This window comes from Calliphora vicina, chromosome 4 (genome assembly GCF_958450345.1).
Source record: "Calliphora vicina chromosome 4, idCalVici1.1, whole genome shotgun sequence".
In the NCBI taxonomy this organism is placed as follows: domain Eukaryota; kingdom Metazoa; phylum Arthropoda; class Insecta; order Diptera; family Calliphoridae; genus Calliphora; species Calliphora vicina.
In genome coordinates, this window is record NC_088783.1 from 7,382,210 (window position 1) to 7,396,242 (window position 14,033).

Here is a 14,033-nt window from a genome sequence, read left to right on the forward strand (position 1 = left end):
TAAAACTTATTTGGAGCGGAATTTGTGGAGATACATATATAAATTAAACATTTATGACCGATAAAGTCCAATTTCGGGAGGACATTTGTATGGGCGCTAGGTGAAATAGTGGACCGATTTCAGCCAGTTTCAATAGGCTTGGTCCTTGAGCCGAAAAAATAATATGTACCAAATTTCATCGAAATATCTTCAAAATTGCGACCTGTACTCTGCGCACAAGGTTTACATGGACAGCCAGCCAGCCGACCAGACGGACGGACAGACATCGTTTAATCGACTCAGTGATTCTAAGTCGATTGGTATACTTTAAGGTGGGTGTTAGACTAATATTTTTGGGCGTTACAAACATATAAAAATGTTTAAGTTACAAGATATTGGTAGAGATTTTGCAATTATTTAACAGTTATCAATAAAATTAGTACCAAAATATCGTAATTATGATATTAATCTTATCTTTTCCATTTTTCCACAACAAACAACTTTCTTTCTTTAGATTTACTTTTATTGTTTACGTTTTTTTGATTTTTTTTTTAATTTTGTATGTCAGCTGTTCAGCGTTGCCACTTGTCTGTTTTTTGTTGTATATTGTATGAAAACATTTTCTACATTTGCGGTGGCACCCAGTTAAAGTCGGTTCAATTTAAAACATACTTTAATTTTGACTATAGTTGCAAATTAATAAAAAGCAGGTTTTTATTTTAAAGTTGTTTTTAAAAAGAGTGTTTGACTATGATTATGGGCCAATGATAATAATACGCTGGTAATACAGTTGATGTTTAACTAACTAACGACTGCAACTATTTATACACAGCGCCATCTGTTTTCGAGTAGCACCATGATTGTTCTTAACGGACAAAACTTGTATATTCGAATTCTAGAGCTTTCAATGTTAATGTTAGCAGCATAAACATTAGTGTTGCCATACTTACAAACAATGCTAATAACAGCGTGCTATCAACATTGTTGAGAAGTAGAAGTTTCTACTGAGGGAAATGTTTATAAACATGATGAAAGTTGCAAGCAGTCGTTAAATGTAATGTAAAAATTTTAGCCCAAAAACACTTCAGTCCGCCCTCCTATATACTCTGCTGATGTAAATAAATGTATGCGTGTGTAAATGTAGTACATTCATGTAAATATTATTTGTTTTTTTTATTCGAACATTGTTTTATTGTTTATCTTTTAAATGTACTTTTGTATGTAAATATATGTATGTATGTGTGTAGTTTATTACTTACATTATTTTATTACATTTACATGTGTAAGTTTGTATGTATGTATATTTGTTAATATAAAGTGTGTACTTGTGTGAATTAATTACATGTACAATTGTTTATTTTACTTATTTTCTTCTACTGTTGTGGTTTATCTTACGTCCGTCCGTTGGTCTGCGTGTTAATGTTTTTTGTTTTTGGTTTTTTTCTCTCTGACCTTTTCTGCAATTGTTGTTCGCATAAATACTTGAATTCTTAAATTTACCCATTATCATCTTGTCTTTATTGCAGTCATGTGTTTGATAGAATTCAATGTTGTTGTGGCTTATTGTTTAATTATATATTAAGAAATAATTTAAACATAATTCATTTGTGGCTGACCGATCAACATTATTGTGTGTTACTTTTGTTTGTAAAATTCCCCCACAAAATTTATTGCCTGTAAACAAAATCTAAGAGAAATGTTCAATATTTACTAAGAAATTACAGTGTGTGGCAAAAAATAAAAGTTTAACTATTTGTTTATTAAGCATAGAAATATAGAAATACTAGATATGTATGTTAATATTTATGTAAAATAACAATGTAATGATAACATTGTATGCAAACTTAGCACGTTACAATGTAAATGAACTACAATTATCTTGTCCCTTTCAATATTCTTCCAGCTAATCAAACTGAAAAACTCTTGGGAACGCATGAGTATGTATGAATTACGGCTGACTTAGTTTTGTATAGATTTTAATTAAACATTCATTGAACAGTAAATGATAAAGAAAACAACAACAAAAAGTTATTGCAAGTAAAATGTACACAAAGAAAAAATGACAAAGAAATAAAACAACAACAACCATAATAAACTTTACAGCACTCATACTGTATTTGTATTTGGAGTATAAATGATAGAGAGAGAGTAGAGCATAAACACCACCATGTTGGTTTTAAAAACACGTTTTTTTTTTGTTTGTTTTTTTTTTTTGTTGGTGTTGCTGTTGTTGATGACAATGGCCAGTTGCTTGTTAGTCAGCCATTACTAATACAATTACAACAACCACTACGTAAAATGCAGCAACGAGATGTGTATAGTCGTGTCGTATTTATAGACGAGTACATACGTAAGTTTGTTTGATTGTAAGACTCGTTTTAAAGTAGTTGCTGTTGTTATTGTTTTCTTCATCATACATATAATTGCATGTTATAATGATGTTATTGTCATTGTTGTTGCTGTTTTGTTGTGTTGATGTTGATGTTGCTGTCACTGCTGCTGGCGTTGTTGATGATGATGTTGACGATGATGACAAACGACATATAAATAGATGTGACAATATAAACGACCAAGACCATGAATTTTATTTGTATTGTATGTTTGTTTTGATATACATTACGTACATACATTACATACATTTTTGTTTTATTGACATTTTCTTATTGTTGCTGTTGCTGCTATTGTTATAGCAGTGTTAAAGGTGTTTGCTGCAGTTGCTATTTAATTTAACCTTTTAACATTGTCCGTTGATGGCAACACAATAATTTATGAATAAATGGCAGAAAACGCAATTTAAATACAGAAAACAATTGATGTATTGTTTGTAAATAATGTTTTAAACAAGATGAAATAAGAATAAGTAAGAAAACACATGTTTTTAAGCATCAGTGTTTGTAAGAAGTTTAATCAATCGTAATAAATTTTGTAAATATTTATGTTTATACATATGTACATTTTAAATGCATTTATTGGGCATATCAAACAACTAGTTATGTAGTAATTAAATGAACAACTATTTTACCTTAAGGTAATTAATTAATTGATTTAATTGGAAAAAATCTGTTGGTGGTATGGCAGACTTTCTTAAATGGTCATTCACATTATATGGTAATGAGTGCTTAATGAACAGCGTGTGGTTATTTTGCGTCCATTGATGTTACAAATAGAAGCATTTTAACTAGTTTACAATATCTCCACCTTATATTGTAAACTTGTGAAAATTATTTTTTTTCTAATTAAAAACTAAATTTATTTACTAAAAAACAATCAAAATCTTAAAATTTGTTCATTCATATTTTCAAAAGTAACAAACTACATAATTTCCAATTGAATTTCACAAATTTCCAATTGAATTTTGAAATATTCAATTATATTTAAGAATTTTCTAATTGTATTTCAGAAATTCCAAAATCTTACACATATTCTGAAATTCAATTTGAAATTTCTAACATACAAATGGACACTTTTAAAATATAATAGGAATTTATAAATTTTTTGTAATAATTTTGAAATTTTATTGGGAATATAATTTAAAAATGAGGGATTTTTTAAAATTTTTTAAACATTTCTTCGATATAAATTTATTCAAAATATTGGCAATTGCTAGCTATAACCTTTCCCATCCTTCTGACAACATATGGATTCCGCGCCTAAAGAACGTCTCATCTTTTGAGGTCAAGAATGGATCAAATCAATTTCAGATACTCTTTTCTGAAGTGAAGCGTATCCCAGAGAGTGTCAAAATCACTACATCTTAACCGAACAAACCTTCTATCTCACGTTTAAACCGAACAATCGGTATGCTTGAGCAGCACTTTTTTTAAAATTAAAGCAAAACTTCCAGCGTGTTATGGTTTTTTGGCACAAGTTTTGAATTTATAAACCTTCATTAAGATATTTAATGTCATTTACGGGCTTCGGAATTATGTATTTCCAAATTAAAATGTTTCTAGCCATTGTGCTTTGTAACAAATCATATTAACGTATACTTTATGAACAATTGCAATCAAATATTCCACATACGCTCTGTTGATCTGAAAGGTAATTTAAAAAATATTTAATTGAATATTCCACATACGCTCATGTTGATTAAGGGTAACCAAAAATATTAATTACAAGATTTAGAACACATTTTTAAGATTGCAATGAAGTTTTGAATTCTAGTAAATTTTTGTTCAACAAAAATTTAAATTGTCATTTAAACTTTTGCGGTACGTTCCATTTACAATATTTGTTGAGTTATAGAATTTGCTTCCAAATCCTCAATAGTTTTATACAATTTATCAACAAATTCGACACACAAATATTTAGTTGCTAACACGTACAGCAGCAATTACTTCAAATCCATTTAAGAGTTACATTTTTTTTTAATAAATTCTTTGGTTAACTGCTAAAAGCAATTTAATAACAAATGATTTTAGCAAAAAAAATATATATAGGCAACAGAATAGCAACAAAAATGGTTAGTTTTATAAATAAAATGTCATTTTTCTAGTTACAACGAACCAGTAAAAAAGCATGCTTACACACACTACTACATTGGAAAAAAAAAAAGAAAATCTAAACCAAAAAAAGAAGAGACGAAATTGTGTACGTGTGTCACACGGTCTATTAATTCACATGTTTTACGTTATCCCTCCAACCATTAAGGGACTCTTTCACAAAAAGTGGAAATTTTTGTCGCAAAAGAAACAAAGACAACAGCAGTTAACTTAAGGCTGTTAAGTTGTGGAGTGAAATAGAAATTTGTACAGAAAATATGTCCAAACAAATTTGTATGTAGATAGATAAGGCAAAACAGTGTGGCAACATAATTATGCCCTACATTACTTACGGTTACTTAAGCACAGTTTGTGCTTAAGTAACCCACCTTAAAGTATAGCGAATGAATAAAATTTCGATAAAGAGCATTATGCATTTAAAGCATTACTAACTACTCAATAAATTTAAAGCAAGAATGAGTCAAAGAATCAAAATCATGGAATGACCCATATAATTTCCATAAAAAACATGTTAACAACAGGGAAGAAACAAATAAACTCAAAGTTAACATATTAAACAGAAGTTCATAGACTTACACACACGGAGGAAAACAAATACTTGTATTTATGTTATTCATGTTTTTCTTTTTCATGCAGGAAATTCTGTACGAGACACCCACCTTTTAAAACATGATCATGGTTAAGTGTGTAAAGTAGTTTACTGGGAATTATGTATGTATTTCTGAGTGTAAGGAAGGCACAGCAAAAAAATGGTCAATGTTTTAACTTAATTTGTTTAAGATACATTTTTATTTCAAACGAAGCTTTTATAGATCTGAGGTCAAATATGAACTTATGTAAGTGTTACAGATTTTTAATTTTTGAGGTTAGGATATGATAAATTTATGACCTTACTCTCTATATATTTCAAGTTTATTATACAATTGAAGCTGAAATTTAAATTAGCAGATCAAACTAAGTAACTAACTAACGTATACTTAATTATCAATTGCAATTAAATATTACACATACGCTCGGGTATTCTAATAGGTCAGTTAAAAAATATTTAATTAAATACTACGATCGCCTGGTGGTCAAAATTCGACCACTAATAACGAAATTATACAGTTACTTTGAGTATACGCAAAAATATTTTTTCACGTTTGTGTACAAATACACGTGTATTTAGATGTGCATAAACATGTTGGTGATGTTTTTCAAGCAAATTTATAACGCTTTTTAACACTTTTATGAAAATAATTTTTAAAAAAAATTTATATTGTGCACATCTAGAGAAAATAATCTTTTAAACCGTATATGTTTCATCAATATTGGTGGACAATAACATACTTAAAAGTGTACCACAAAAAAACGTGTGGCCTATTTATATATAAGATTCCTCATAAGGTCAATTTTCGTATTTTTTAGAGGCTTTTTAAACCACGACACAATTTTGATGTATTGTGGTTCCAGTAGTACAAATATGGTCCAAATTTAAAATTCTATGGAGAAGTTTTTTTTTAAATTTTTTTTTTTGTAAAATTGTGAATTTTTTTAGACGTTTCTCCACATATTTTATGATAACTCAAAAAGGATTCGTCCGATATTAATAAAATAAACTTGGAAAATTTTAGATTTACATAGCCTTTAATCCGTTTATAAAATTGGTTTTAATCGGCTCAGTAGTTTCGGAGTTATAATTACAAATTGAAGCAAAAAATATATTTTTTACTTGAAAATTGCAAATTTTTGTGTTTTAAAAAAATCATGAAAAATCGAAAACGGCAGAAATTGTTCAGGTTTATACATTAGGTATACATTATCGCAAACCCACATAAAATAGCAACAATATGAGATATCGATCATAGAAATCGATTGATTCTTTTCGAATTTATTCACAATTAAGTGAATTCGACCATTTTTACAAAATTTTACTTTTTTGAGTAGTTAATGTTTTTCTTTCAAGTGATTGGATTTTGAAAACATTTTCCCCATGCTATGTACAAATTTTGATATATATATTGCTTTTCAATCGACTCAGTAGTTTCGGAGTTATAATAACAAATTGGAGCAAAAAAATATTTTTTTACGTGAAAATAGCAAATTTTTTTGTTTTAAAAAAATCATGAAAAATCGAAAGCGGCAGAAATTGTTTAGATTTATTGCTTTATCGCAAAACCACATGTAATAGGAACAAAATGAGATATCGACCATAAAAATCGATGGATTATTTTCGAATTAATTCACAATTAAGTAAATTTGCTCATTTTCAGAAAATTGTATGTGCTTATAAGCGTGTTCTTTGAGTGTAAATTTTACATGTGTTTTGTTATTGTAACAAAAATTTTAACAAAAACAAAACACATGTAAAATTTACACTCAAAATACACGCTAATAAATTTTCTGAAAATTTAGGGGTATGGGTAACTTACACCACTTATGCTCTATTATTTTGTTATATTATGCTCTGTGCAAAAACGATTTGTTCAGCTCCATCTGCTTTTTAACATCAAAAAGTAGCTTACTCCACAACGCCAGAACAGCAACCAACAAAAATTGTGGCTTACACCACTTTTGCACTGATGGTCTCAATTAATATTGAGAAAATACAATGAGAAGAAAATTAAGATGAGAAATCTAATTTAATAGTGAGAAAAAACTAATCGAAGATGAGAAATCCAAATTAATATTGAGAAGATACAAATTAAAATTCAGAATAGCAAATTAATACTGAGAAAAATTTGGATTTCGAATTTCAATAGATTTTTTTTGAAATCTAAACCTTACCTTGTATTATTACAGAATATGGATATTTGTACACTCTTGACTATATATAAGTTAGCAATTTATTTTTATATTCTGGAACTATATAATTTGCAAAGTCGATAGATGTCCAACTATGTGATGAAATCCAATATATAAATATATCGGGTACGATCCCGATTATGTTGTTATAGAAAATTGTGTAGAATAATGGGTGTGACTTCCAATCTCTACAGGAGCGCATACTAAGATATCTTGGTAAAGGCCTCTTTTTAGATATGGTTAAGTCGTCCGTTTATTTGAATAAATTTGGAAAAATAAGCTTAATAACTATTGGGTCTTGGAGCAAACACTTTTTGCAACTTACTTACATTATGTTCCAAATATTGACATTCAAATAAGGACATCCTAATATGTATGTTTGAATTTAAATTTATGTGCGTCTGTATAAGTATTTATGGATGTATGTATTTATATATGCTTCTGTATACATAAGTAAATGTTTTTGTATTCTTTACTCTGAGTAAATTTATGTGTACTTCGGTGTGACAATGAAGCGGTGCTGGTTATTTCTTTGGTCTGTTTGTCTGTGGCAAATAAATCAGGATAAGTGAGCGGCAAATGCAGCAGCACCTTCATTAGTGAACGACAAATGAATATTAAATAGTCCTGTTTCAAGTTGCTGCTGTTTTTGCCTTTCTTTGTTACTGCCATCTTTCCTACTTTGATATGATGTGTAGTATTATACAGTGTACGAGTGCGTATGTTTTTCTTTTTCAGCTATTCTTCGCCTCCAATACTTTACTGGCAGAGTCCTTTATATTTACACTCTCTCTCTCCTGTCGTACAAACACATTTCAACATTCATATTTCGTTTGAAATTGTCGTTCGTTTATTTCCCACACAAAAAAAATGATATTACTACAACGACAACAACAACTACTACATTTATAACACAACCCAGCAAACAGCAAAGCAAAAGTTTGATAAATTATTTATTATCTCACAAATTATTCACATACTATCCAAGCATTTTTAAACATTTACATTAGAGAAAGGCTTTGATTTCTCAAAACCTCCCTATTGGCTGGGTTTTTTTGTAAAATTTAATAAAATATTTGTATCTGTGTGAGTGTTAAAACAAAGTAAATAAAAATATCTATTTTTTTACTGTGTTCTACTAACACACATACAGCCTTAACTTACTCTCAAACAATAACAATTTTGTAGATTTGAGTTTATTATTGTCGTGGGATGCCTCTATTGTGTCATGGTCCTATGGTTCTTCACCAGTTCTAATGGTCGGCTGGCTGGTATTTATTTTGCCCAGGAACAATATGTTCTAGTAGTTTATTTGTTTTTCTTAGTATTCTAACGAAACAAATAACAATTTCTCTATCATTTGCAGTGTGTAAAATAGCACCACAAAGAAAAAGTACGGTGGTGGACTTCACTAGACAGAAAGTAATAAGAATTTGAGAAAAACAATTGGTCAATTCACAAGGTCTCCTATCATGTCATGATGTCCTAATATTCCACAATGGTTTGAAAATGTTGTTATTGCCTTTCAAGCAAAAAATGTCCTAAAAATAATACTACTCTGCTATGTTTATTGTGTTATCGAGCCGACGAATCGTGAAATAATAGGACATTATGACATGATAGGAGACCTTGTGAATTGACCAAATATGTATAAAAAGCAACTTGAAAGTAACAGATAAATGCATTTGGAGAAACAATTTGTTTAAATGTTTGAATTTATTAAGGTTTACACAACAAAAAATTAAGAAAAAAAAATATTTACCCCAAGATGCTTCCCACACAAATTTTAAAAATTAAATAAAAAATGCTAATGTTCTAAATATGTATATAATTTGATTTATAGCTAAAAGTAGTTTACTATTCAGTTTCAGTTTATTATTCAGTTTCATTAAAATCATTTCATACCATTACGAACCAGATTATAAAACATAACACCTGTTAAAAATTTGGCTAATTGCTTGCATCTCATTTTCAATATCACTATTAAAATCGGATAATGTTTAGAGGCATAGTTGATGACTAATTCTTGAGAATGTATTGTCATGTATTTTGTTATTGTAATTTTTAATATTGTTACGTTTCTACCTATTAAAAACGGTGGTTTATTGCCTTTAAATAAACCTAATTCTTTTAAGTGCAAATAAAATAGATCAGTAATACAGTTGATGTTAAGTCTAAGAGCTCTTACAATACACGGACTCTCTGCAACTTGCTCTTAATATTTATATACACAGTGCCGTGTCATCTTGTAGTAGTTTCATGAATTAGTAGTTTTAACAGTTAATGTTGTTGCACTAATAAGCAATGTTAATAACAGCGTATTATCAACATTGTTGCTATGTAGAAGTTTCTACTGATAGAAATGTTTATAAACATGATGAATACAGACCGTTAAATTCAAATAGTTAATGCAATTTCGTAACAATATTTTTCATTGACACTTCATCTCCTTCCGTTCTAAGCAATTACCCTGTGTTTTGAGGTTGCAAAGTTGAAAATAATGTTTGTGTTTCATTTACCCATAGATTTTTAAATATAATTAACCTTTTAACCTTAATGAATACATTACGAGTTAATTCAATATCTTATTACTTCAAATGTATTGAATTCATTCCTTTGAGAATTCATTCTTTATAGAATTAGTTCCTAATTGAATCATTCGAGTTTTCTTTAATTCAAATCCATTACTAGCATTAAAAATGTAGTAAATGATAAAATTCTTCATCAATTCAAATCCATTACAATTTGTAAATTTAGAAAAGACAGAAAAAACCAAAATTGAATGAAAAAAAAATTGTTTAATTCAATTTGGATTAGATTTGAATTAACATAAATTGAATCATTCAAAGTTTTATGGAATTTTATTATGAATTAATTCAACAATTATGCAATTATGTATTGAATTGCTGACATTTTTAAATTTTGAGTCATGATTTTAGTGAATTAATCTAAAATTGAATAAATTAGCTGCCTGTTTTCAAACATATAAAATCCCACCGTTACCGAAATAATCCATATTACCTTTTCGAATCGGCAGCCAACCTTTAATTTATTTGTGGATTTAAATGAAACTTATAAAGAGCTGAATTTTTAATAAAATAGCTATTTTAATAAAAATTAAATCTTGTAAACAATTCTTAAATTGAATTAATTAAAAATAAATGCTGGTTTCTTTAATTACAGATTGGGAACGTGAGGCTGTCTCTAAGGCTGAAATTTTGCGTCTCATTTATCAGGGTAGATTTTTACACTGTAACGTTACCTTGGGTGCACTGGGACTACCTTTGGGCAAAACGACTGTTATGCATTTAGTACCGCGTGATAATTTGCCAGAACCCAATTCACAAGGTTGGTAAAAATGCGAATTTTCTTAAATTAAATATGTTACAATATCGCTTTTTGGTTTTTCTTGCAACTTTTAGATCAAAGACAAAAGAGTAAAGGTGGTTCTAGTAGATGCTGTTCAACGACTTGCTGTATTTTGTAACTAAATTATAGACATTAGACTTTAGCTTGAAATTATAAATTTAAAAAACATAAACTAAAAACAAAAACTCTATCTATATACATAAATAAATAAATAAATTATAAAACAATTTTATAATTTAAATAAACAACAACAAAAAGAAAAACAATAATATTAAAAAAATTAAAAAAAACAACTTAAAAATTTAGCAAAATATAATTGAAAAAAAAAGAGAAAAAAACTTCATTTGTTCTGTATACATACAAAATACCAGCATAACAATACAAACAAAAATACAAACACATTAAAATACACACACACACCTACATTACAACATAAATGTTTTTAAATTCAAATACGAAATAAAAAAATTAAAACAAAAATAAATAATTGAATTTACAAAAGGAAAAAACAAAATAAATTAATTAACATAAAAAAAGCCAATGCTTTAAGGGTTTAAATATTTAAATAAATAATTGAAAAATAAAATTTAAAAAAAAGTAATTAAAGCAAATAAATATTTATTAATTTAGTTTTAAATTTTAAATATATTTCATTGTATGTACTATATATTATTATTATTATTAGCATTATTAATTAATTAAGATATTTATGTGAATTTTTTCATTTTTTATTTAAACCAATTTTTTTCTGGTAAAAAAAACCTAAATAATTATTAAAATGTTTAAACAAAAAATGTGTAATAATATTTAAAACAAAACAAAAAAAACAACATGAAAAAAGAAAACAAAACTTATATAAATATATTTAAAAAAAAAGAATTTTATGTAGATAATTATGTTGAAATTTATTTTTAAATGTTTTAAGCCTTTTAAAATTTAAATAAATAGTAAAATTATAACAAAAAGAAACGTATATAAGTATATGAAAATTTAAAAGAAAAACCTATAATATAAAAAGAAAGAAAATGAAAACTAATGATAGAAATAAATTCGGCTGGGCCGAATCTAATATACCCTCCACTATAACAAGGATTAAACATTTAATTGGCCTGAAAATGTTTAAAATAAAAGTGTTAATGACAATAATAAAACTGAATATTGAAAAATTAACACTACTGACTTTTAAAGCACAACAAAATTCTGTATATCCAAAACCACTTTTTATAAATTGTTTAAAGTTAGATAAAAAATAAATATTCCCAAAAGACAACAAAATCCAATACATCCTGGATTAGTGCGAAGTCCTTAAAAGAAAGAAAAAAATTTTATAAAATCAATTTCAAATCAAAATAAATATTCCCAAAAGACAACAAAATCCAATATATCCTAGATTAGTGCGAAGTCCTTAAAAAAAATAAAAAAAGGTTACAAAATCAATTGTTAAAAAATTTTTTTAATCTGCTATTGAAATGGCAGAAATGCTATCTCAAAAAAGTAGTACTTTCAAAAGAGCAAAAGAACTATTTAAGCCCGAGTATTTGTTATTTTTGAATTCTTCTTTCATAATTTTTTGACAGAATTGTGTCTAAAGGTAGGGTCACACATGACAAATATTTACTCAAAATAGCGTAACCACTTTTCTAGCACAAATTTGTTTGACGTTGTTTACTGTTACAAGTGTTTTGTAAGATCAAACAGTTTCAAATAAAATAACACTAAATATTTGTTTTGAATTGTCCTATGTAAAAGGAGTTTTTGAAATAAATAATAGAATTAAAATATATTTTATTTAGTGGTTACGTCTTTTTCCTCAAATATTTGCCATGTGTGACCCTATCTTAAGTTTTACATGAGTTCCTGCCATGATGGCACTGGATTGAATCAATACGTCTATCACCGCCACTGTATGACTTGCAAGGATCACTCAGTTGGCATCTTCTTGTACGTTGACTTGCTCGAGAGCTCCCGATATCTAATCCCTGCCATCCATAGCAAGATAGTCAATTAAGAGACTCTGGGTGTTTCTGCAGACAAGCAAAAAGCTTCGCAGTTTGTGTTTGTTTTTTAAAAAAAAAAAAAAAATCCGCCCTGGTAAACCAGTCCAATATTAGATTTCTGACTTCGAAAGCTATGGCTGATAAAAGGTAAAGTGTGTATTCTAACACCACTCACATTTGTCCTCGTTCAAAACCAAGCCCAACGATCAGTATATCACGAATGCCACCACCCAATACGTTTCATGAGTACACCGCCAAATCAAGTCAGTCGTATTAGATCAGGGTTACATTTGAATGTAAACAAAGCTAAAAAAATCACTACCAAAAAGCAACATTCAAACGGCTTTCATCACAATTTTGTTTGAATGAAAATCTAAAATTTAAAACATGTATTGTTTTAAAATAAACCAATAATTCATTAAATCTAGAGTTTCGTGTTCGGTTTTAATCGAAACCGAAATCGGGGTTTATCAAGGCCTAAACCCGAAACCGACAATTATTCTTCGGTTTTTACTTTTAATCTATTTTCAGTAAAAAAAAATTAAAAATTTTGAAATGAGAAACAAACTTTTTCATCCAAAGATTCATCCTAGTGTTTCCTGACAATTAAAATTCAAATGACTGTTTATTTAGTTAATTAAAAAGAAATGAATGCAAAGTGTTTTTAACAAAGACTTAAGCTACGTATACACGGTTGTCATATTCTTACAATATTGTCAGAACATGCTCATAAAATGGTTAACACAACCATGAGAATTTATGTTGAAACATATGGGTGTTAACCATTTATTGAACATTTTCTGACAATATTGTAAGAATATGACAACCGTGTATACGTAGCTTTAGTTATTTTCAAATATGCAATAAAAGTATGGAGTACTGGCTAAACCGGTGCGCTTCGCCACCCCAATTAGAAGAAATAGTACCCTTTGTGAAATAATAATAATTCAGGATAACATGTCTCTGGTTTCAAGTTTATTGGTTCATTGTAATGTGGATTCTAGCTCATTCGAATCGTATTATTAGAATTAAAAATGTACCATAAAGACTCACATTTTGTATTCCCAATCAGCATCATGAATGCCTAATTTCATATTTCTTTTCATTATTATTTAAAATGCAAAAGAAATTTATTTTTATATTTATTATAAAATATTCCAAAAGTACTATTACAATAAAGAAATAGTACTATTGCCAACTATTATGTACATAAGTAAAATAATTTAATATAATAAAACGAACAATTAGAAGCTAAAGTACCAATTTTCCACAATTGAACCCCCGTCAAGTTTAAAATCAAAGTAATTTCCTGATTATAGGTTCAATATTATAGAAAATTCAAAAAGTACCATTTCGAAGTAAGAAAAATTACTCCTTAGTTTGGTTTAGTTCTCCTTTTTTG

At 27.9% G+C, this 14,033-nt stretch overlaps 1 protein-coding gene across 2 annotated transcripts in view; it reads left to right on the forward strand.

Moving 5' to 3' along the window:
* UBL3 (ubiquitin like 3) overlaps positions 1-11,603 on the forward strand; it is a 281,516-nt gene extending 269,913 nt beyond the window's left edge. For both annotated transcript variants that reach the window (XM_065508352.1, XM_065508351.1), the window contains 2 exons: positions 10,449-10,613; positions 10,688-11,603. In XM_065508352.1, coding sequence (XP_065364424.1) covers positions 10,449-10,577 — 129 coding nt within the window. In that variant the 3' untranslated portion in view covers positions 10,578-10,613; positions 10,688-11,603. The remainder of the gene's footprint in view (positions 1-10,448; positions 10,614-10,687) is intronic.
* The last annotated feature ends 2,430 nt before the right edge of the window (positions 11,604-14,033 follow it).